This window comes from Bufo gargarizans, chromosome 4 (assembly GCF_014858855.1).
Source record: "Bufo gargarizans isolate SCDJY-AF-19 chromosome 4, ASM1485885v1, whole genome shotgun sequence".
Lineage (NCBI taxonomy): Eukaryota > Metazoa > Chordata > Amphibia > Anura > Bufonidae > Bufo > Bufo gargarizans.
The window spans coordinates 531,203,273-531,227,420 of NC_058083.1; the positions used below are offsets into that span (position 1 = coordinate 531,203,273).

Sequence of the window (24,148 nt, forward strand, 5' to 3'; positions counted from 1 at the left end):
TTCTTTAACAAACCTTACAACAAAATATAGACATATATATAAAAAAATAATTAAATATAATGAACAATATGGAATCATTGCTCTTGAAGAGGTTTTACGAGATTTTCATATTGATGATCTATCCTCAGGATATCCCCACTGATCAGCTGTTTGAGGACACACCTGAGCTCAGGTACGTGCCATGGCCTCCTCACAATTTACCAAGCACAGCACCATTCATTTGATACCGGCTGTGCTTGGTATCGCAGCTCAGCACAATTTACTTAAATGGGACTGATCTGCTCCTAAGCCACGTGACCGATGAACGCAATGTTACAACGCTTAAGAAAACGGCTCAGTGCTCACAGAGCCTCTTCATACAACTGACCAGCAAGGGTGCTAGGAGTCCTGATCTGATTTTCATAACCTATCCTCAGGATATGAAAATCTTGGAAAACCTCTTTAATATATTCGAAAATGTTATCCCATAGGAACAGAATAAGATGATTATTGCGGAGGGAAACTCAATTAAACATTGCAAGCCTCTCCAACCAAACTAGAAGGAACCTGGATCATGGAAGCCCAAGTACTTCCTTTCAGATATTCTGAGCTGTGACTTGTATATGAGGAATTTCACAAATCAATTAGTTAACTTTAAGAGACAGGATTTAAAAATTTGAATCTTCATAAAAATTAATAGTGAACAATCCACAGACAAGGCACAATTATAGGCATACTGGAGCTTACCAACTGTCCATTCCATGGTAGTAGCTTGTAACAGTAAATTAAATTCCATGTTATAGGAAATCTGTCACCAGCAACCTCCCTGTTTGCACCGACACCTAGCTGTGGTTGACTCGATTAAAATCAGTTTTTCTTTGGTTGATCCAAGGCTCCATTTCTGAGTTATGATACTTTTCCTTAGGGATGCATTCACACAACCGTGTGAATTTTGTTGTCTGCAAAACACGGATAGGCAAAAAATATGGATTACGCCCATGTGATGTCCATGTTGAATCAGTTTTTTTTTGTGGATCCACTGTAACAATGCCTATCCTTGTATAGGACATGTTCTATCTTTTTTTGGAGCTACAGAACGGACATATGGATGTGGACAGCACACGGTGTGCTTCTGCAATTTTCGTGGACTGGTTGAGGACCAAAAATACAGTCGTGTGAATGTTCAAATTAGAACTGTGGTGCAATGAGGGCACCACCACTGCTCTTGTTGCTCCCTTGCTGCTTTGCCACTACCTAGCTTTATCAATAAAAGCAGTGAGGGAGGTGCTGGTCACAGAAAGGAGAGGAGCTTGGGTAAACAAGAGCAATGATGATGCCCTGATTTTACCAAAGACCTAATATGAGTATGAAGAAGTATCATAACTCTGGAAAGAAGCCTTGAATCAACAAAAGAAAAAGAGTGTTTTTTTCAGACTGTAACAACACTCTTGGACCATCTATTAAAAAATGAACATTCTGATAGTAGAGTTCTCTTCATCTTTAGCACTGTGGATCATATCTACATTTCCAGTAACCACTGAAAAATCACTTCCAGTATAAGTGGCTGTGGCTCCAGTTGATGTGACGGTCACCTGTTAAGGCCATGATGACACAACATTTAGCAGCAATGGGTGGGTTGATAATCTGTTCAGTTCATTTCAGTATATAGTATCTCCAGTGGCTGCATTTCCTTTATTCCAGACCTAATGGGTTCAGCATTGTTTAAAGAGTTCCGTTTAATAATCATAATAAGTTAATAAAACCTTTCTCCTTAATGTTGTTCTATGATAAAACTCTACTGATGGGAAAATGACCCAAAAAATAAAATATCTTCTGTAATCCCGACCAGTAAAATGACAGCTTTTCTTCAATATTTCCATCATGATTTGTGAATGAAGTCAAACAGGATGAGCCGTTGCTTTCTCTCATCAGCTTGGATCACCGCATCATTGATCTCTGTTGGTCAAGCAGGATAATACTTGTGTTTCACAGCTGAGCAATCATAATATCACAATAGTTTGGTACAGGTCTTCTGGGTAGTCCTGTCTGTACCGTACCAATAAGACACCAATCCTCAAGGGGATATGAATAGGCAGTAAATACTTCAAGGAAGCCCCACATCTGTTACATTTCTCACAATCAAAAAATTAACATGCCTTCTCCCCCAAGTGAGTTCTCTGATGTTTAGCAAGACTTGATTTTCGACTAAAAGATTTCCCACATTCAGGACACGAAAATGGCTTATCCTTTAAGTGGATTCTTAGATGGCTCACAAGATTAGATTTCTGACTAAAACATTTTCCACATTCTAAACATGAAAATGGCTTCTCCCCTAAGTGGATTCTTATATGATCCACAAGATTTGATTTCTTACTAAAACTTTTTCCACAATCTGAACATGAAAATGGTTTCTCCCGCGAGTGAGTTTTTCGATGGTGAATAAGGCCTGATTCACAGGTAAAACATTTCCCACATTCTGAACATGAGAATGGCTTCTCCCCTGTGTGAGTTCTTAGATGTTTGATAAGCAATGATTTCCTACCAAAGTACTTACAACACTCAGTACACATAAACGGCTTCTCTCCTGTGTGAGTTCTCTGATGTGAAACAAGACATGATTTCTGGCTAAAACATTTCCCGCATTCAAGACATGAAAATGGCTTCTCCCCGGTGTGAGTTTTCTGATGTCTAACAAGACACGATTTTGTACTAAAACACTTCCCACATTCTGAGCAAGAAAATGGCTTCTCCCCTGTGTGAGTTCTTATATGTTCTATGAGTAATGATTTTGCACCAAAATACTTCCCACATTCAGGACATATAAATGACTTCTCCCCTGTGTGAGATCTCTGATGTATAACAAGATATGATTTCTGACTGAAACATTTCCCACATTCTGAACATGAAAATGGCTTCTCCCCTAAGTGTATTTTAAGATGACTCACAAGATTTGATTTCAGACTAAAACACTTCCCACATTCAGGACACAAATATGGCTTCTCCCCTGTGTGAGCTTTCTGATGTCTATGAAGATCCGATTTCTGACTAAAAGACTTTCCACATCCTGAACATGAAAATGGCTTCTCCCCTAAGTGAATTCTTAGATGTCCCTCAAGATGTGATTTCCGACTAAAACATTTCCCACATTCAGGACATGAAAATGGCTTCTCCCCCGTGTGAGTTCTCTGATGTCTCTGGAGATCCGAATTCTGAATAAAACATTTCCCACAATCTGAACATGGAAATGATTTCTCTCTTTCGTGAGTTTTCTGATGATAAACAAGAGATGATTTTCGATTGAAGCATTTCCCACATTCTGAACACAAAAAAGGCTTCTCCCCTACGTGGATTTTTAGATGGCCAACAAGATTCGATCTTAGACTAAAACATTTCCCACATTCTGGACATGAATATGGCTTCTCCCCTGTATGAATTCTCTGATGTCCAACTAGAATAAATTTTGTGGAAAAAGATTTTCCACACTTTGAACATGAATATGGCTTTTCCCCTGTGTGAGTTCTCTGATGTCTATCTAGAATTAATTGCGTGGTAAAGGATTTTACACATTCTGAGCATGAAAATGACCTTTTATCTCTGGAATTTCTCTCATGCAAAGAAAGATTAGATTTCTTTCTAAAATGTTTTCCACTTTTCTGTTTGGTTATTGTTTTGCCAGTCAGTGATTGATTGACTGAAGGTTTCTTGTGACCAGCGGTATCAGTGGATAGATCTCCGCTGTGAAGGACTGAGGGTACATTAGGAGTTATCGTGGTATTGTTATCTTCTACTTCATAAAAGGGAGATAAATGGAGATGTCCATAGGAGTCACCCATCCTGTGTTCTCCTGGAAAATGAAACAAAATGTTCTTACTTTGCAAAGCATATATTTTTTACTAATCAATCAAACTTTATTGAGACAGTAAAAAGACTAGAAACATACAATAAATAGAGGATGTAAAAATCAGGATAATATACAACATTGCATATACTTCTAAAACAACAAAGATAGTAGAAAATATATCACCGGTTTACACTGCTTTACATCTTTTGCAAAAAACAAAACAAAACTTTTTTTTAACTTTTTTTTTCTTTCGCCATATTCTGAGAACCATAATTTTTTCATTTTTCGACAGAGCTGAGCGGGGGATTGGTTTTTGAAGGAGTGATTCTTGCATTGTTTTAATTTTTTAATTTTATATATTGATTCATTTACTGCATTGGGTAAATAATGTGATAGTTGAATAATTTGGGGCCTTTTGGAAACAGCGAAACCAATTATATATACTTTTACATATACTTTTACTCTTTGTCACAACAAAGCCTTTTTCAATATTTGCACATTAGCAACATCTTGAGGACATAGAGAATAGAAACCATTGCAACAATCTTCTTATACAATGATCGCTGGAATCAGTCTCAACCGATTTTCTGCCATCATCAATAACCTATTAGGGCATTGCCTGCATAAATTCATTGAGAGAAACTGAGCTAACAGGGCCCTCTGTCCTCCTAACCCGGATGGATACATTTCTATACCATTAAACAACAGATTCCACAAAATGTCCAAAATGAACAACCCTTTTCTGATAATGAAGCACAGTACAGCACAGCTAGTTTCAAATGCTACAACAAGATCTTCCCCACCATATATTGGTGCAACATGTCACCCTAAAACCACTGGTTATCTTGTTTCAAGATTGAGGGATCTATCACTGGGGTGTCCCTTTCTTCCTTATCATTAGAAATGGATGAGGGGGTGTTCAGCTATCTTCAGAACAGTAGATCTTCCATTATTCCTTCAGGATCATGATTTACCTCCTGCGATCTTGGCATCATCCTTCTTAGCTGGATCTCATCACTCCAGATCTCCTCAGATCAGCAAGATGGTCTTCCCACTCAAAGTCGGTCTTGCTACCCTGCTGGGATCCTTCAACATCTCCTGTAATACTGGTCTATACTTTCTGAAGACTATTCACTCCTCATCACCGGCTGGCGCATGTGCAGTGCGTCCTGTGAGACCGATTCCAGGCGCTGACATGTGTATCCACGGAATGTGTTCGCTGAGCCATACACAAGCGCATGCGCCGTGAATATGCGCCACCTGGCAATGAGGAGTGAATAAATTAGCAGTGGGGCGGTGCTGAGCTCCAGAAGAAGGGGCGCGGCTGGGCACCAACGACCCGAGGGACAGCCCCTTGGGCACCTTACTCAGGTAATTACCATATTAATAAAAGCGATTTTCTAGACAAAGGACAACACTTAGGGTAGTAATACTAGTATATTTTAATACAAAACGAGCAGACTGATGTGATGATGTTAAAAGCTCTGTCACTAAAATCCAGGTGACAGAATCCCTTTAAAGTACTTTATCCCGTACTACTGATCTCCCCTTTGAGCTGGGAACGTATCTGTGAGGGCATACGGCAATGGTAGCACTCTGACTCAAGGAGGACTTTTGTTGTATACAATAATGTTGTGTGCGTAGAACAGCGAAACATTTTTTGTTGCATTTTCATGCGATCGTGAAAGCTCACCACCTCCCCTTCCCTGCAGTGTGATCTCTGCACAGGTCACAGAGAACCCCCCACATCACTCTTCAATAGAGGTCAGTGTGCCATCTTCAGTTTCCTATGTCCATGTCAATGTCTCCTCATAAACTCCATTACTAGAGATTTAGCTGAAGATCTTACCAGCTGTATATAGGATCATAATCCCTGAGAAGCAGAGAAGAGAGGAGAATGAGACAACCCTTTAGTTCAGTGCTCTAAAGTAACTTGTCCTTTTGTGTGATTAGGACAAGTTTTGTGTGTACTAATAGGACAACGGCCATTTTATTTTCCCTGATGATTGCTCCCTAAACAATTTGGGAATATATTCATAATAAGGTAATATTTAAGTATTTTCAGTAATTTTATTCTGTTAGTTCCCAGAGAACCCTTTTAATAAAGACATTTACAGTCAAAAAAGATTTATGAAAGGAACTTACCTTTGACTGACGTGGATACAGATTTTTCAAGTTCACCCGTTGTTCTACCAGAACTTTCCTGCAAGATTGAAGACATGAGGAAAAAGAAAAAAAAAACACTACTGTTAGTTTTTCTTACATCCAGGCAAAGATCAAACATCCCAAACGACATGAATTAGAGATGAGCAACTTTCTTGGAATTCGTTTCTAGTCCAATTAGAACAAATATGGGTAAATGCATGGTTGCCGGTGTTAACATGCAAACTGTTTAAAAATATACTGCGCCCTTGGATTGGTTATGCTTTTAAAAAATTTAAAATATTATAATAATTGTCCTTTATTGGGGCAGATGCCTACTGGTGTTTATTCACACTGGAATTGGATGAAAGCAGTGGCTTGTTGTGAACAAGTGCCCTAAAGTTCTCCTTTTTTTTTTTGGAAGCAGCAGCGCAGTGCAGTATCACACAGAGAGGTGCAGCTGTTCATGGGTAGTAGTGGCACAAGAGGGAGTAGCAGCTATGACCACAGCAGCAGGTGCAGTACATTATGGAACACCATGAACAGGCAGATAGTTGCAGCTGCATCATTAGCAGGCGAAAGCCACTGGAAGAAATAACAAATCTATTCATTGTCATTTATTGTTTATTCAATTAAATGTGTGGAAATCCTCACGGATCCATGTAGTTGATTCATTTTGTAGAAATTGATGTTCTGGACACTTGCCCAGGACAATTTTGTCTGTTTGGGTGTGAAGATGCCACCTGATGCACTGAAAACCTGACACAAGAGTCTGGAAAAGACAGTACAGTGATAGCAAACTGGGCTAGTTCCAGCCTGCCTCCCCAAACATTTATAGTGTCACGGACGGTGTACAGGAAACAAGACAAAGCAACATGCATATATGACTGAGTGGATCCAAAGCTAAGGAACCAAAAGGGAGACCAAAAGGGAGACCCCTGCACAAGACCTGAGACTTTCCCTGGCTTCTCAGCCTATGCAAAGATCCGAAAGGTGGAAGGTTGCATATCCATGTACCTCGACTATATAACCCCTGAACACCCTACAATAGTGAGGGGACACGACCACCGGCTCCCTACACCAGGCACGGAGGGAGTCAGGGTCACCTGGGATCCAGCAAACAGAAAATAACAGATAAATGTTCAGCACTTAACTTTGTAGCAGACTGGAAAACAAGATCAGCATGCACACACACTCCAGGAAGTAGTATAAGCCGCCCAGTAATGCATTATAGGGCGGAATTTAAAGGGATGCAATCAGTCCAACTCTATGACAGCTGAGAGAGGCTAACGAGATAAGGAACTGAACAGCACAACAAAGAGAACTCAAGGAGGAGGTTCTGAAAGGCCTCTGTCAGAGCTTCACAGCTGTCTGGTTGTGACATATAGGGTCAGGGAACAGGTTATGTGCCGGAGAAATGGCACAGTCAAGGTATGACTGACCCTGATTGTTCAGACGATGGATATCCGTTTCCTGATGTGCAGCAGGTTGGGGTGGGAGTGAAAAAAAAAACTGTTCCATCATGTGGCAAACTGACCTCGCTGTTGTGGCTTCTGCTACTTGTTGTAGTAGAGACAGCAGGAGAGTGCTGACAAATTTAGGTGAAGACTGCGCCACCTAAGGAGACAATTTTTATGAACAGCTGCCAAAAAGTACTACAGCCTGTTGAATTAAATTTTGGTGAAGATGCTGAACTGCTCTACAATTACCATAACTAAGTGGTACGGCAGCAACTCCACCGCCAGCTACTTGGCCAGGAGGGAGTTCAACCTACTCACAACCGGACTGCTGAGCGCAAAGAGTTGTTTTCTGGCCATACATTTTATTATCAATGACAGTTGACTGAGCAGTTGAGGAGGAGCTGAAGAGCAAGTTTCTGATCATGATGACAAGAACAGTGTACCAATTGTGGATACCGACTGGCTGCCACAAGGAAAACCAGGAGAAGGAGTACAGTCTTGTTCCGAATGCTGGACGGTTCTATTTTCCCACTGGATTTGGTGATGATGCCTCATGTGTGCTAAACTGCACAACATTTTTAAAACAATGTAATTTTTGAGGACAGCTGGCCAAAAGCAGTACTACTATGGAATAGGATTATATGTGGTTGAAGACGTGGAACTGCACCACATTTACCACAACACATTTTTACGGCACCAGCTGCACTGCACTGCTAATTGCTGGTCATGAATAGTTTTATCATGGCTACACATTTCGCTGTGAATGAGTTACGATGGAGCGTAAGAAACAAAGGAGGAGAAATCAGAGCAGAAGTATCTATTGACGATAACAAGGACACTATACTGCTTGGTGATGCAGCCGACTAGAAAAAGGAGGACAGAGTTGTTCCATATGGTGGCCAGTTGTATTCCCCAACTCAATCTGGTGATGCTGCCTCATGTGCTGCAATAGAGCCCTAGAACCTATGTTTGTGTTTTAATACCCATGCCTTTTTTAAATCTTGCAAATCTTGCACATGGAAGTGGCTTTGTGGAGAAAAGATGCTATATACGGGAGAAATTTGCACAGAGCTTGGCTAGGTCTCTCATGTTCTGAGCTTGCATCCGCACTATCCACAGCATCACCAGTTCCATGCTGACCACAATAGAAGCAGAACTGGCCATGGCAGATCTTCTTGAGGTTTTGGCTGTATGTTGCCACTCCTGAATCGGCCACCACTCCCTCCTCCTCTGATGTCACCTCCCTGATCCAGCTCCAGGTCCTGTTGAACACCAATCATCATCATAATCCTCACCCTCCTTGTCACTTTTTTCAGACTATGATACTGTATGTCATTGTGGGCTCCTTCACCTCCCTCCCGATTGCCCACTATGTATTTTGCCCAAGTACCACTGTGGTTACAATTGTGACTACCACCACCACAGCTATGCATTCGCCTGAACCTCCTTCTCATGGCAGCCCAAATGCTGACAATTCTCAAGCGTCATCAATAGGAAGAGTATCTGGATTATCCTCTATAGCAGGGGACCCCACATGATAAACATGAAAGGTTTCTTTGGAGCCACAAAGAGGAGGAGCAGGAGGAATACTGTTACTCAAAGGCATGGTGTCAGACTTAGAGGTGATATAGATATCATCCTGCTGTAACTGCGAGGAGGTGAGCCATCCAGTCCACAATGTCATCCACAATAATCTGGTGCATACCAGAAGTAAGGGAGAACTGTGGCCTGCTACTACTACTACTATTGGCTGGATGAATGCTGCTGCTACTACAGCCACCCACATTCTAACTTGCGGATGACAAGGCATGAGTCTTTCATTTTCAACTCTGACGTTTACCAGAAATTTTGTTGAGGCCTAAAAGTCACATATTGTTAAATGGTAGCAAAATTGCAATTATCTTTTGTAATTGACAAATAGAGGTGCAATTAAATGTTTCTCCCCTTCTACGAACACACTGCACACTAGTATTGACAATTAACAATGGTATATTACCGTAATGCTTTAAAATGCATAGGACAGTGGTATAATGATGCAGGACATTGGATTAAATAACTGGTAAACTGACACAGGACAATGCATTATATTAAACTGCACTGTATACTGATGGAGTAAAATCCATTAAATAACTGGTATATTGACAAAGAAAAATTGGTTAAATAACTGGTATAAAGTAACGCAGTAAAATGTGTCACTTTAAACTTATATATTGATACACTAAAATGTGCAGTTATAAACAGTAGCTAAAATGAAACTGGGTTTTCAGTAATTAACAAAGGCATAATTAAATGTGCCTACTATGAACACACTGGTAAAATTCGTTTAAAGGGGTTGTGTAATAATTTATATTGATGACAAACCTGCCGATTAGTTTTTTCATGAGGAGGCTATGCGAGTGCCGCTTCCTGGTCATTACACTGCATGTCGTCTCCTGTGGAGCCGTGGTGTAGTATAATTACAAGTACTGGCCCCATTCAAGTGATTGGAGCAAGTACTCGTCATTATACTGCACTTCCGAGACAAAGTGCAGAGTAATAAACAGGAAGCTGCGCTTACATGGATGCCACCTCCTCTTCAAGCAGCTGATCAGCATGGGTGCTGGGTGTTGGACCCCGACAATCAGATATCGATGAGCTATCCTGAGGATAGGTCATCAATGTAAATCACTGCACAACCCCTTTAACTGCTTAATTATGCATTGTAGCAAAATTGCAGTTATTTTTTCGATGATTAAGAGGCACAATAATAACAAAATTGCAACAGTTTTTTTAGAGAAAAAAGATGCAATTGGACAGTGTTTACAGCTAGATGTTTGCTGCTTGAGGTGCTGGGAATAAGCCTGTAAAACAATTATGAAATGTAGAATGTAGAAGCTTGATTTATTTTAATTTTTTAAGGCTGGCTGTTCATGTACCGAACAATTAGGTTTGTGCAGGAATTTGGTGATTGCATTTCATGAATCTTTCTACTTGCCAGCAGCTGCCCTCAGTAGAATACACAGAGAGAACTGACCCTGTGCTTTCACTCTCTGATAAAACGCTGACTTTTCTACCTATTGATTTCATCTAATTAAATATGTCTCTAAACTATCCCTACAACACTCTAAGATTGCTAGCTTAACGGTATGTCTTTAATTGCTGTCTGCCAGACACATACCACACACCTCATCTCACAGGCTAAGCTCAGCATGGCATCTGTGCTTCTAAGCTACCCTAGAGCCTAAAGGACCTGTCTAAATTCTACCCTATTATCTCACAGGCTGCGAGCCAAACAGTGCAAGCCCCCTCCCTCCCAGGGTCATGTAATGATCCTCTATCTTCATCCTCCCTGCCCGTTCCCTCTAATTTTCACAGTAAAATGGCAGGCGCGACCGGTTTGCGCAATTCCTCTTTAGCAAATTGATAAAACTTTGGATTTATTTGGCAGCAGATTTTTTCAAAATTTGTAATGAAGCCAATTCATTTAGAATCGGTTCTCCCGAGTCTAAAATGAACCAAAGGGGTGAACAGACAGGATTAACATTATGAACAAGTATTATACAAATTAACAGTAAGATTAAGTGCATGACAAAAGAACTAGGGCTGAAATGATTACTCAATTGAATCGAGTAATTCGACACAAAAAAATCCTCTATGCAAATTTTTTGCATTGAGCATTTGTTTGTCATGTGACCACGGAGCGGGAGTGAAGCATTTGCTATTATTTACCGCTCCGTGGTTACCCGCCGGCCCGTACCGCGCTGCACTGTATCCTGACACTTTCTCAGATCATAGTGCATGTAAGCGTGCACTATGACCCGACACTGTCTGACGTCAGGACGACAGTGCAGCGCTGTCACGGCTGAGGATGGGGAAAACCCTCAGCCGTGCGATGACAGAAGATGGTGGTCGCTGCTCGACCAGGATGACAGAACTAGGGAGCAGGTCACCTCCTAATTGCATCCCTAATCTGACCCTGACTCCTAGCTGTATGAGCCGACCCTGATGGTAGGAGGGCTCATACTCTGGAACCTTGAAGTCCCTGCTATCCCTCAGGGTGGCCCTAAACTAGGAGCAGGGTAAGACGACCTGTTCCTTCTGGATACAGAGGAACAGGAGTCTCACTGGCCAAGCTGCAAGGAAGAGGAAACATATACAACTTATGGCAATGGCAGGTACATGCCACAAACACAACATTCACCTGCCACAGACACTAAGCCTGGAACCCATGTGCAAGTGCTGCTATCCACTACAAGGGACACAGCACACAACACACATCACACAGGAACCCAGGACCATAAGGTGCAATAAACAAGCATAACACAAACACATCTTCATAACATCGTGTATCACATTTTATGACCACAAGGGTGGCCCTCACTGGCAGATGGTATATGGGACCAGGAGAGCGCCTCCAGCTTACTACAAGGCTGGAGTACCCCTCAGACATCAGGTCTTAACTGAGGCTTTATAGCCCATGTAGCCACACCCACAATCAGACACACCCAGTGCACACACACTAGGAAGGAAGTTAACCCTTCCAACACCAGGGAAGGGAAGACATCAACTTAAAGGGGAAGTGCACACAACTCAAACCCTGTGCACACCAAACAGGGAATGTGCACACATATAAAGGCAGGTTGCCAGGTGCAACCGCATGCACATTGCAGCAAGCTGCCCAGCACCAGCTCAGGCTGCCAAACTGCAAAACAACCACATGTTGCCAGCGGCAACCACAAGTGAGGCAACATACTAGCGGCCCTCACCTGTGGCTGAACAACAACACCAGACCGCAGGCAACAGCATGCGGACACAGGAGTCACGACCATGACCATGGTCGTGACACTCCCACCCCTCAAAGCCCCCCCACCAAGAAAAAAGAAAACCATAGAGGGACCCATACAAGGAGATATGAGAAGGGGAATCAGTGTCACGATATGCGCATCTCCCCAGGACTGCTGCCGGCCCCTGGAGCAACACACAAGAACCAGGAGCCGACTGCCAGGCTCCGGAGCAACACACAGGAACCGGAGATCAGCAAAGAAACAGCCCGGGGAGAGCGCACTGACACTGCGTCCACTCTCCACTCACGTACCCACTCCAGTCGCTGCCAGCAGACACTACTACCCAGCACGCAGCCGGAACACTAACGGAATGCTGCCAGCAGACGACCAGAGATAGGAACATGGAGAGGGACGAGGGATCACCAACACGGACACGGAAGGAAAGGTGGCGGGGAATGAGCCACCAACCGCGCCGTTAACGGTGATCCCCAAAACGCTCTCCCTCCGGAGAACGCGCTTTCAGGCCAAAAGCAGATGGCGCTGCATGCTGCACCCTCTTTCGAAGGTGTGCAACCACACACCAAACAAACACCGGTGAAGGAATAAAAGTAAGGGGACGCCAAGACAGACAACAGTGAAGGAATGGCGGGGAAAAGCCACTCACCGCGCCGTCAGCAGCGAAACCCCAAAACGCTCTCCCTCCGGAGAACGCGCATGCACCCCACAAACGTATGGCGATGCATGCTGCACCCTCTTTTGAGGGTTACGCCACGTGAGGAGCCATTGTGGTCATACTGTCACGGCTGAGGATGGGGAAAACCCTCAGCCGTGCGATGCCAGAAGATGGATGGTCAGTACAAGGCCAAGACAGGAATCAGGGAGCAGGTCACCTCCTATCAATCCCTAATTCTGACCCTGTCTCCTAGCCGTATGAGCCGACCCTGAAGGTAGGAGGGCTCATACACCGGAACCTGATATTCCTGCTAGCCCTCAGGTTGGCCCTGGACTAGGAGCTGGGTAAGACTACCTGTTCCTCCTAGATACGGACGAACAGGAGTCTCACTGGCCAAGTTATAATGAAAGGGGAACAGAAACAGACATATGGCAATGGCAGGTAAGTGCAACTAGTACCACACCTACCTGCCACAGACACAGAGCCTGGAACCCTAGTATAAGGGGTGCTGCTGTCCACAACAACACAAGAGACAGAGCACACACCACACAGGAAACCACACGCTGCAATAAATAAGCATAACACAAACACATCCTCATAACATCGTGTATCACATTTTATGACCACAAGGGTGTCCCTCACTGGCAGATGGTATATGAGACCAGGAGAGTGCCTCCAGCTTACTACAAGGCTGGAGTACCCCTCAGACATCAGGTCTTAACTGAGGCTTTATAGCCCATGTAGCCACACCCACAATCAGACACACCAAGTGCACACACACTAGGAAGGAAGTTAACCCTTCCAACACCAGGGAAGGGAAGACATCAACTTAAAGGGAAGGTGCACACAACTCAAACCCTGTGCACACCAAACAGGGAATGTGCACACATATAAAGGCAGGTTGCCAGGTGCAACCGCATGCACATTGCAGCAAGCTGCCCAGCACCAGCTCACGCTGCCAAACTGTAAAACAACCACATGTTGCCAGCGGCAACCACAAGTGAGGCAACATACTAGCGGCCCTCACCTGTGGCTGAACAACAACACCAGACCGCACCATGGTCGTGACAAGCGCGCAGAGAAGAAGATGGAGGAGCTGTGGAGCAGCGCCACTACAGGAGAGGTAAGTATTTTATTTCACTGGTGCTGGGGACATGGCTAGGAGGGGGGGATGGTGGCACTGGAGGAAAGCTGATGGCACTGGGAGGCAAGCTATTGGCACTGGGGGGGGGGTAGCTGGTGGCACTAGGGTGCAAGCAGCTGGAGGCACTGGGGGGCACCTGATGGCAATGGGAGGCAATCTTGTTGCACTTGGGGGCACCTGATAGCACGGGGGGCAGCTGGTGGCACTCGGGGCAGCTGGTGTCTCTAGGGGGCAAACTGATGGCACTGAGGGACAAGCTGGTGGCACTGGAGGGTAAGCTGGTGGCACTGGGGGGAAAGCTGGTGTCACTGGGGGGTAAGCTGGTGGCACTGGGGGGAAAGCTGGTGGCACTGGGGGGAAAGCTGGTGGCACTGGGAGGAAAGCTGGTGTCACTGGGGGCAGCTGATGTCACTGGGGGGCAGCTGATGGCACGGGGGCGGGGGGGCTGATGAGTTTTTATAGAGAAAAATGTTCTTTTAATTCGTTTTTGGTTATTACAGTACTCAATTATTCATTAGATTAAATAAATATAAGGTAATGTCGCACTCGAATGAGGTGGGGATCCAAACAGAGGTGCCCCCACTATCAGACGACACCCAGTCTGAAAAAATGAAGTGAATAAATAGAATTGAAGTGGGGCACACTCTTTTAAGTAAAGGGATCTTTAATAGTCTATACAGTAATACACAGTGGTGCACTGAGGAAGGGGTCAATACTCTAAAGCCCCGAAACGCGTCTGGTGTGAATCCCCCTTAAAGGACAGCAAGGACACTGCAACCCCGGTAAAGGTCTGGACACTGTTATAAGAAGAGCTAACTTACTGCGTCATCGGAGACGCCAAAGACCACGTGGAATATAACCTGATTGACGCTATAATTCAGTAACAGCCCTTGAGACCGGGACATTACAAGCCGACCGTACCGAGTCGAGGACTCATCGTCAGGTCCAAAGACCTCCGGGTAAGGTTGCATTGATTCTACACAAGCGATCGCTCTCTTCAAACACAGCGGGACGCCGCTGTATGTCTTTATAGCTATACGCTACTATTTGAACTGTTGAAAGCTACATGCTTGGAATTCGATCAAGCACACACAAGTGTATCGCTATAATGTTGCAACTTCGTTAACTTATTGCACACAAACTATCTACATCAGGAAAGACTTTGCTCAGTTACCAATTGAGTCACAAAAGACTGGTTTTAATCAAGATTCTTTTATCTATTCCTCGGATGTATTTATAAATATCAGTGTAAGATTTTTATGCTAACACACAATTTACACCGATTATATATCGAATATCATATGAATCATTTTAGTGTATTTATTGGGATTTATGTCTTATTCATTGTAATCTAATATAATTTTATTTTAGTTTTATAGGGTCACTATTTTCTCTTTTATCTACCATTGTATTATTAACTTACTGTGTATTATTGTATAGACTATTAAAGATCCCTTTACTTAAAAGAGTGTGCCCCACTTCAATTCTATTTATTCTATTCATTAGATTAATCGATAGAATACTCGATGACAAAAATAGTCGATAGCTGCAGTCCTAGAGAGAACCAATGACTCTTTCAATATACGACAGTATCCGCTGTAGATGCTGACTTCTATTGTGCTGCTATTTAATATAACATTAAAGGGGTTATCCAATGTCTCCAACAGCCCCCCCATGTGGCGGGCCTCCCTAGCATCGCGGGTGATGCTAGGGAGGCTCGTCCCCGTCTGCCATTTATTTGTGTACAGGGAAAAGCAGCAGCGGCGTTGCGGGGACCAGGAGTTGTGCAGGGAGCGTGGAGCGGGGTAAGTATATTACCTCTGAGGGGCCCGGCACATGGGGGGGGGGGGCTATTGGAGATGTTGGATAACCCCTTTAACATCTATATTGCAGAACATTACATTGACCCACAATGAATCTCAGTTACCGAGTGGATGTCCAAAGAGAAGGACATTTAAAATAATCATTTATGACAGCAGAAACCACTTGCAACCAACAATAATAACATGAAATAGCGCGTATAGTACGTTCTACTGCTACTGGGGGAGGTTACTAGAAAGTATCGTAATATCAGTCTATAGAGGATTTGTAGAAACCTCAGCTTCATCTACCTGATGATCCAGTGGGACATTCTGCTTTTTCTCTAGACGAACCTGGGACCTGGTACATCTCTCTGGTGGATTTCTCTGACTGGCTAAATCTGTAGGAAAAAAACAATACATCATCTATATGTGATGATTAGATGATGGGTCAATTTGTGACGCTGGTACTCCTGCTGCTGCACAGCTGCTGGAGTGCCCACCCAATTCCATGCTCCAGCGGTCCTTGCCTGTCAGTGTCTCACTATTCATCCACTCCACTCTGGTCTGGAGCCTGCTCTATGTCTGCAGTGCCTCTGCCTGTAGAGCGTTTGCTTCTTCCAGATCTTAAAAAGCCTGTGCATGTCATTCCTAATCTCTCCAGGTTATGGATAGCCTCCACTGGGTATTTCAGGCACCCCCCCCCCCCCCCTGTAGAAGGGTGCCTAAGCAAGAGGTTCTACTTGCTAGTTCCCTGTGAAGGTGCAACGCTCTTCTGTTCATTTGCCCCTGTGCTGTCTGCCCTCACCTTTGGACTGTTTTAGGGGATTTTACAAATGCTGCTTGCCTTAACCTCGGCTTGTTTCCTGACAATGGTCCTGCCTGATGTTTTGGTGCTCTGCACTGGTTTCTCTCGATCCGCATGGGTCAGAAGCCACTGAACAAAGGCTACTCTAAGAGGTAGTGGCCTAGTAGTTCCCTGCAGTGGAGTTATTATGGATTAAAGGTTGAAGACCAGGAGCCATTTAGACTACTCCCTTAGTAGTAACCCCAAGCCAAATCTGTTCAGTGGCACAGCAGATCTACATCCATAGTCTAACTCTCAGAACTGTTCTCTCCTCTGAAGTCATGGAAGGTCTCCTCTTACCTAGTGATGTGAGGGACTGGTTATTCTCCATCATGATGTCCATGTACAGATCCTTATGTTCTTCTACATACTCCCACTCCTCCATGGAGAAATAGACAGCAACATCCTGACACCTTATAGGAACCTGACAACACAAGGACACAGTCATTACCAGACCCCTCCCTTGGCGTTATTGTATAATGTCCCAGCATTCCCAGCAGCGCTCACCTCTCCGCTCAGCAGCTCAGTGATCCTGGTGGTAAGTTCTAGGATCTTCTGCTCATGTATCAGGGAATGAGGTGGAGGCTCGGTGATGGGGCTCTGGGTCCTGCTCCATCCTCCTGACACACGGGGTGTCACACACTCACCAGACGACTTCTTCACTACTGTGTAATCCTGTGTATGGGGAGACGCCGATCACCACACAAATTCTTAAGCTGGCTATATGTACTAGACAGAAGTTCGTTGAACAAACATTGTTTGTTTCACAGACACAGCCATACACACTTTAGACCATATTGGCCATTACAGTTGTTCGAATTGAGTATACATGTTCAATGAAATTGGGCAATGGATGAGAAATCTTTCTGGGAAAGTTATTTTAAAAGAAGATCCTTTGTTTGTGAACAGAAGTAGTAATAGTCTGGCATCTGTCAGCCAAAACACTTGTTCACACTGAAATCATCCACTTTAAGAATCCCTCACCTTTCCAGACATTTCCCTGGTTTATTACTAGAGATAAGAGTGATGTCATGTGAGACTCTCACCTCTCCGGTTATCAAGGAGATGATCTCCAGGGTGAGGTCTAATATCCTTGCAGCCATGTGGTCTCTGTCCTTGTTCATGCTTAGTGGGTCATCTATGGAAAGGTCCATTGCCTTTCAAAAGAAGAGTCTTGTACCTAAGGAACATGAGGGAAACATGGAGGATTAAGGACAAATTAGCATTTGTAAGAACATCTCACATGAAGAAAAATGTTTCATTATAGATATATATATTAGTAGAAGGACCCGGCTTCGCACGGGTATATTTCGTCTATTTCATTTAAAGGATAACTGTCATATTTTCATAAAAAAATGAATTTTAGCATATTAAGGTTGTTGTGGGTATCGAATTTTCAATACCCAATCGATACTTTTGTCCGCTATCGACCTTGATACTGGGATTTGATTTCTTCGATACTAGCTATTGCGCAGTCTAATATAACAGCATGGAGCGCGCTGCTGTCTGCGCGCTCCGTGTTCTCCTCAGCAGCACAGGAAAGAAGGAGTCACTCTCTCCCTCCCCCCTTTGCCGCCGCTGCTACCAACAAGGAGAAAGGGGGCGGAGGAGGGGCACACATATCCCTCGGTGGGTATATAAGGTGTGATGGGCTGTCTGCACACATATCCCTCGTGGGTATATAAGGTGTGTGATAGGCTGTCAAGGACACACATCCCTCCGTGAGTATATAAGGTGTGTGATAGGCTGCCTGGACACATATCCCTCGGTGGGTGTATAAGGTGTGTGATAGGCTGTCTGCACACATATCCCTCGGTGGGTATATAAGGTGTGTGATAGGCTGCCTGGACACATATCCCTCGGTGGGTGTATAAGGGGTGCGATAGGCTGTCTGCACACATATCCCTCGTGGGTATATAAGGTGTGTGATAGGCTGTCTGGACACACATCCCTCCGTGAGTATATCAGGTGTGTGATAGGCTGCCTGGACACATATCCCTCGGTGGGTGTATAAGGTGTGTGATGAGCTGTCTGCACACACATCCCTCCGTGAGTATATAAGGTGTGTGATAGGCTGTCTGCACACATATCCCTCTGTGGGTATATAAGGTGTGATGGGCTGTCTGCACACACATCCCTCGGTGAGTATATAAGGTGTGTGATAGGCTGTCTGCACACACATCCCTCGGTGAGTATATAAGGTGTGTGATAGGCTGTCTGCACACATATCCCTCGGTGGGTATATAAGGTGTGTGATAGGCTGTCTGCACACATATCCCTCGGTGAGTATATAAGGTGTGTGATAGGCTGTCTGCACACTAGGGCTGCAACGAGTACTTGATTGAATCGAGTAATTCGACACAAAAAAATCGTCAATGCAAATTTTTGGCATCAAGGATTCGTTTGTGTCACGTGACCACGGAGCGGGAGTGAAGCGATTGCTATTACTCCCGCTCCCGCAATGCGCTCGGAATACTCACCTTTCCAGCAGGGGCCTCCGGTCACTCCACAGCACGTCCATGGTCCAGCGCTGCACTGACCTTCTGACATACGCCATGACCTGACGCGCTGTGTGATGTCATGCCCAGAGCAGAGCGGAACGATGGAGTGTCGTCGGCGCCCCTGCTGGAAACATAAGTCTGACAGCTACTTCCCACGCACATAATTATTACAGCTAATTACAGACTGTGCGACTAGATGGGGAACTGAGTTTTCATCACGTATCAGGCCCCTTTAATTGCTCTCAGGAAGTCAAACGTGTGAACAGCATTCAAACCCCAATAAGACAGGCCCGGTGATCGCACACAGACTGAATAAAGGAAGATGGTAGAACAGCCAAGACAGACACTAGCACCCACTCCTCCACTGTAACACTGCGCTTTATATATTACCCCAACATCTACTGCTGTACCTCATCAAATACAGCTTAGGGTGCTGGAGAGGGGAGAAATCCCATGCACAGAGAGGAGAATGACTCCTGCAACCTGTAGAATATATTATATCACCCCATATAGAGTAATATATAACCGCTGTAATCTGCAGAGTAACAATTGGGGGGAGCTGAAGGCACTGGGGGAGTGGAGCTGATGGCACTGGGGTGGGGGAGAGCTGATGGCACTGGGGTGGGGGAGAGCTGATGGCACTGGGGTGGGGGAGAGCTGATGGCACTGGGGTGGAGGAGAGCTGATGGCACTGGGGTGGAGGAGAGCTGATGGCACTGGGGTGGAGGAGAGCTGATGGCACTGGGGTGGAGGAGAGCTGATGGCACTGGGGTGGAGGAGAGCTGATGGCACTAGTGGGAACTGATGCACTTGGGCTGATCGTACAGGGGGGAACGAAGGGTGTAGGGGACTAATGGCAGGGGATCTTATGAGTTTTTATAAAGGAAAACAGTCTATTAATTCATTTTTTCTTATTAGAGTACTCAATTAATCGTAAAAATAATCGGTAGAATACTCGATTACTAAAATAATCGTTTACTGCAACATATCCCTCGGTGGCAATATAAGGTGTGATAGGCTGTCTGCACACATAGCCCCTCATGGGTATATAAGTTGTGATAGGCTGTCTGCACACATATCTCTTTGTGGGTATATAAGGTGTGATAGGCTGTTTGCACACATATCCCTTGGTGGGTATATAAGGTGTGTGATAGGCTGTCTGCACACATATCCCTCGGTGGGTATATAAGGTGTGTGATAGGCTGTCTGCACACATATCCCTCGGTGGGTATATAAGGTGTGTGATAGGCTGTCTGCACACATATCCCTTGGTGGGTATATAAGGGGTGTGATAGGCTGTCTGCACACATATCCTTCAGTGGGTATAAAAGGGGTGTGATAGGCTGTCTGCACACATATTCCTTGGTGGGTATATAAGGGGTTTGATAGGCTGTCTGCGCACATATCCCTCGGTGGGTATATAAGGTGTGATAGTCTGCCTGCACACATATCCCTCGGTAGGTATATAAGGTGTGCGATAGGCTGTCTGCACACATATCCCTTGGTGGGTATATAAGGGGTGTGATAGGCTGTCTGCACACATATCCCTCGGTGGATATATAAGAGGTGTGATGGGCTGTTTGCACACATATCCCTCGGTGGGTATAAAAGGGGTGTAATAGGCTGTCTGCACACATAGCCCTCTTTGCTGTCATTGCAAAAATGGAAGATTATTGGCTTTTGGGTCACGGGTGGCAGTATTTCTGAAAGTGCTCAGCTTGTGCTGCTGTGGTGAAAATGTATTGTGAGAGGACCAATTGCACCATTGTGGATAAGTAATGTGGAGACTATGGAGCACCATGTGTCATTGGGGAGGATGGGATTTCCCAGCAAGACAATGCCACATGTCACATAGCTAGAAAAGTCCAACACTAGTTAGAAGAGCATGACCAAGATTTACTAGTACTACCCAGGCTCCCTAATTCCCCAGACATGAGCCCAAGTAAGCATCTGTAGGACCACCTCGACTGAATGGATCCTCCGCACTCTCCGTCCAGCAGCTGTGAGATGCACTGCAGTCAGCATGGCTCTGGATACCTGTGACAACCTACCAGGACCTTATGGAGTCACTCCCAGCCCGTCTAGCTGCTGTCCGTGCTGCTCACAGAGGTTATGCTGGATATTAGCTGGTGGTCAGAATAATGTGACTCGTCTGTCTGTCTGTATATACAGTACAGACCAAAAGTTTGGACACACCTTCTCATTCAAAGAGTTTTCTTTATTTTCATGACTATGAAAATTGTAGATTCACACTGAAGGCATCAAAACTATGAATTAACACATGTGGAATTATATACATAACAAAAAAGTGTGAAACAACTGAAAATATGTCATATTCTAGGTTCTTCAAAGTAGCCACCTTTTGCTTTGATTACTGCTTTGCACACTCTTGGCATTCTCTTGATGAGCTTCAAGAGGTAGTCACCTAAAATGGTTTTCACTTCACAGGTGTGCCCTGTCAGGTTTAATAAGTGGGATTTCTTGCCTTATAAATGGGGTTGGGACCATCAGTTGCGTTGTGGAGAAGTCAGGTGGATACCTAGCTGATAGTCCTACTGAATAGACTGTTAGAATTTGTATTATGGCAAGAAAAAAGCAGCTAAGTAAAGAAAATAGAGTGGCCATCATTACTTTAAGAAATGAAGGTCAGTCAGTCCGAAAAATTGTGAAAACTTTGAAAGTGTCCCCAAGTGCAGTCACAAAAACCATCAAGCGCTACAAAGAAACTGGCTCACATGCGGACCGCCCCAGGAAAGGAAGACCAAGAGTCACCTCTGCTGCGGAGGAGAAGTTCATCCGAGTCACCAGCCTCAGAAATCGCAGGTTAACAGCAGCTCAGATTAGAGACCAGGTCAATGCCACACTGAGTTCTAGCAGCAGACACATCTCTAGAACAACTGTTAAGAGGAGACTGTGTGAATCAGGCCTTCATGGTAGAAGATCTGCTAGGAAACCACTGCTAAGGACAGGCAACAAGCAGAAGAGACTTGTTTGGGCTAAAGAACACAAGGAATGGACATTAGACCAGTGGAAATCTGTGCTTTGGTCTGATGAGTCCAAATTTGAGATCTTTGGTTCCAACCACCGTGTCTTTGTGTGACGCAGTAAAGGTGAACGGATGGACTCTACATGCCTGGTTCCCACCGTGAAGCATGGAGGAGGAGGTGTGATGGTGTGGGGGTGCTTTGCTGGTGACACTGTTGGGGATTTATTCAAAATTGAAGGCATACTGAACCAGCATGGCTACCACAGCATCTTGCAGCGGCATGCTATTTCATCCGGTTTGCGTTTAGTTGGACCATCATTTATTTTACAACAGGACAATGACCCCAAACACACCTCCAGGCTGTGTAAGGGCTATTTGACCATGAAGGAGAGTGATGGGGCGCTGCGCCAGATGACCTGGCCTCCACAGTCACCGGACCTGAACCCAATCGAGATGGTTTGGGGTGAGCTGGACTGCAGAGTGAAGGCAAAAGGGCCAACAAGTGCTAAGCATCTCTGGGAACGCCTTCAAGACTGTTGGAAGACCATTTCAGGTGACTACCTCTTGAAGCTCATCAAGAGAATGCCAAGAGTGTGCAAAGCAGTAATCAAAGCAAAAGGTGGCTACTTTGAAGAACCTAGAATATGACATATTTTCAGTTGTTTCACACTTTTTTGTTATGTATATAATTCCACATGTGTTAATTCATAGTTTTGATGCCTTCAGTGTGAATCTACAATTTTCATAGTCATGAAAATAAAAAAAACTCTTTGAATGAGAAGGTGTGTCCAAACTTTTGGTCTGTACTGTATATATATTCAATTCATTCGAATAGTCTTCAGATTTTTCACTTTTTTAAAATTTTCTTATGTTGCAGCTTTGTGCTAAAAGAAAAATAATGGAGATCGGCGTTTTAGACGCTGGCCTTAAAGGGGTTCTGCAGTTCTTTTTAGCTGATGATCATCAGCATCTGATCGGCGCCAGTGATACTAGTCATGACATCACTGGGCCTGAGGGGAACAAAAAGAAGCCTGTCGCACTCCCCCAACGCCGCTGCCTTTTCAAACAGCTGATTGGTGGGGTTCCTGGTGTCAGACCCCCACCAATCAGATGATGATGATCTATCCAGAGGATAAATCATCATTTTTTAAGAACTGCAGAACCCCTTTAATGAGGCGCTGTGCAGGGACAGTGAGGAGAGGACACAGCGCTGCAGCCCCTTCATCTAGAAGAGGTTGTCCCCACCGATCACACACTGACTCCATATCCTAGTGATATCACAGAACATTGTGTGATGGAAGACCCCTCTAATCCAGGAGAGCAGCCCCTCTTACAGGGGTCTGGGGGTCTCCTAATATTCCAGGGGGAGAGCAGACATGTCTGAGGAGAACTCCCCTCCTGTGAGCAGAGACTCTCTATGGCCAGTGCTGCCCCCTGCTGGCTGGACCTGCTATATATCACCTATAGAACCGCTCCATTCTAATAAACCCAGAACCAAGACCAATAACTGACCTGCAGATCTCACCTCCTGGGGCTGCAGGACCTGCGATGACGTCACACTGGTCACATGACAGGAAGTGCTGAACAGTGAACACCCTTTACTCCTCCCCTCATGTGACTGATCACATGACCATGACATCATCAAAGGTCCTGCAGTTACTAGGATATAAGATCTACAGAAAATAAGGGTTGAATCTAAACTTCATGCATCATAGGGACCTTGCGATGTCATAGAGTCACGTGCCATTTCAAAGTCACCATGAGTCTCACCTTATACACGGGAGATTTATCAAAAGTGGTGAAAAGGAAAACTGGCTTAGTTGCCCATAGCAACCAATCAGATTTCACCTTTTATTTTCTAAAGGAGTTCTGAAAAATGAAAGTTGGAATCTGGAACCAGTTTTTCTTGACACCAGTTATGATAAATCTACCCCTTTGGGTTGTATCTAGAATGGAGTAGCTCCAAGCAGTGGTGAGGATGATAGAATGGAGTTGTTGAAGGGAGGACCTGCC

At 44.6% G+C, this 24,148-nt stretch overlaps 2 protein-coding genes and 1 long non-coding RNA gene across 5 annotated transcripts in view; all 3 read right to left on the reverse strand.

The window, feature by feature from the left end:
* LOC122934756 (zinc finger protein OZF-like) overlaps positions 1–24,148 on the reverse strand; it is a 225,322-nt gene that overhangs the window by 81,301 nt on the left and 119,873 nt on the right. The gene's annotated exons all lie outside the window — the stretch shown is intronic.
* Positions 1,006–17,199, reverse strand: LOC122934758 (gastrula zinc finger protein XlCGF57.1-like). Its single transcript, XM_044290448.1, has 5 exons — positions 17,156–17,199; positions 16,949–17,072; positions 16,114–16,202; positions 5,966–6,023; positions 1,006–3,823 (listed from the first exon to the last, which is right to left on the reverse strand). Exons 2-5 carry the CDS (start codon positions 17,031–17,033, stop codon positions 2,127–2,129), a joined length of 1,929 nt encoding a protein of 642 aa, XP_044146383.1. The 5' UTR covers positions 17,034–17,072; positions 17,156–17,199; the 3' UTR covers positions 1,006–2,126.
* LOC122934872 lies at positions 17,279–23,695 on the reverse strand. Its single transcript, XR_006388729.1, has 3 exons — positions 23,648–23,695; positions 17,695–17,828; positions 17,279–17,323 (listed from the first exon to the last, which is right to left on the reverse strand). It is a non-coding gene; the product is annotated as an uncharacterized LOC122934872 (long non-coding RNA).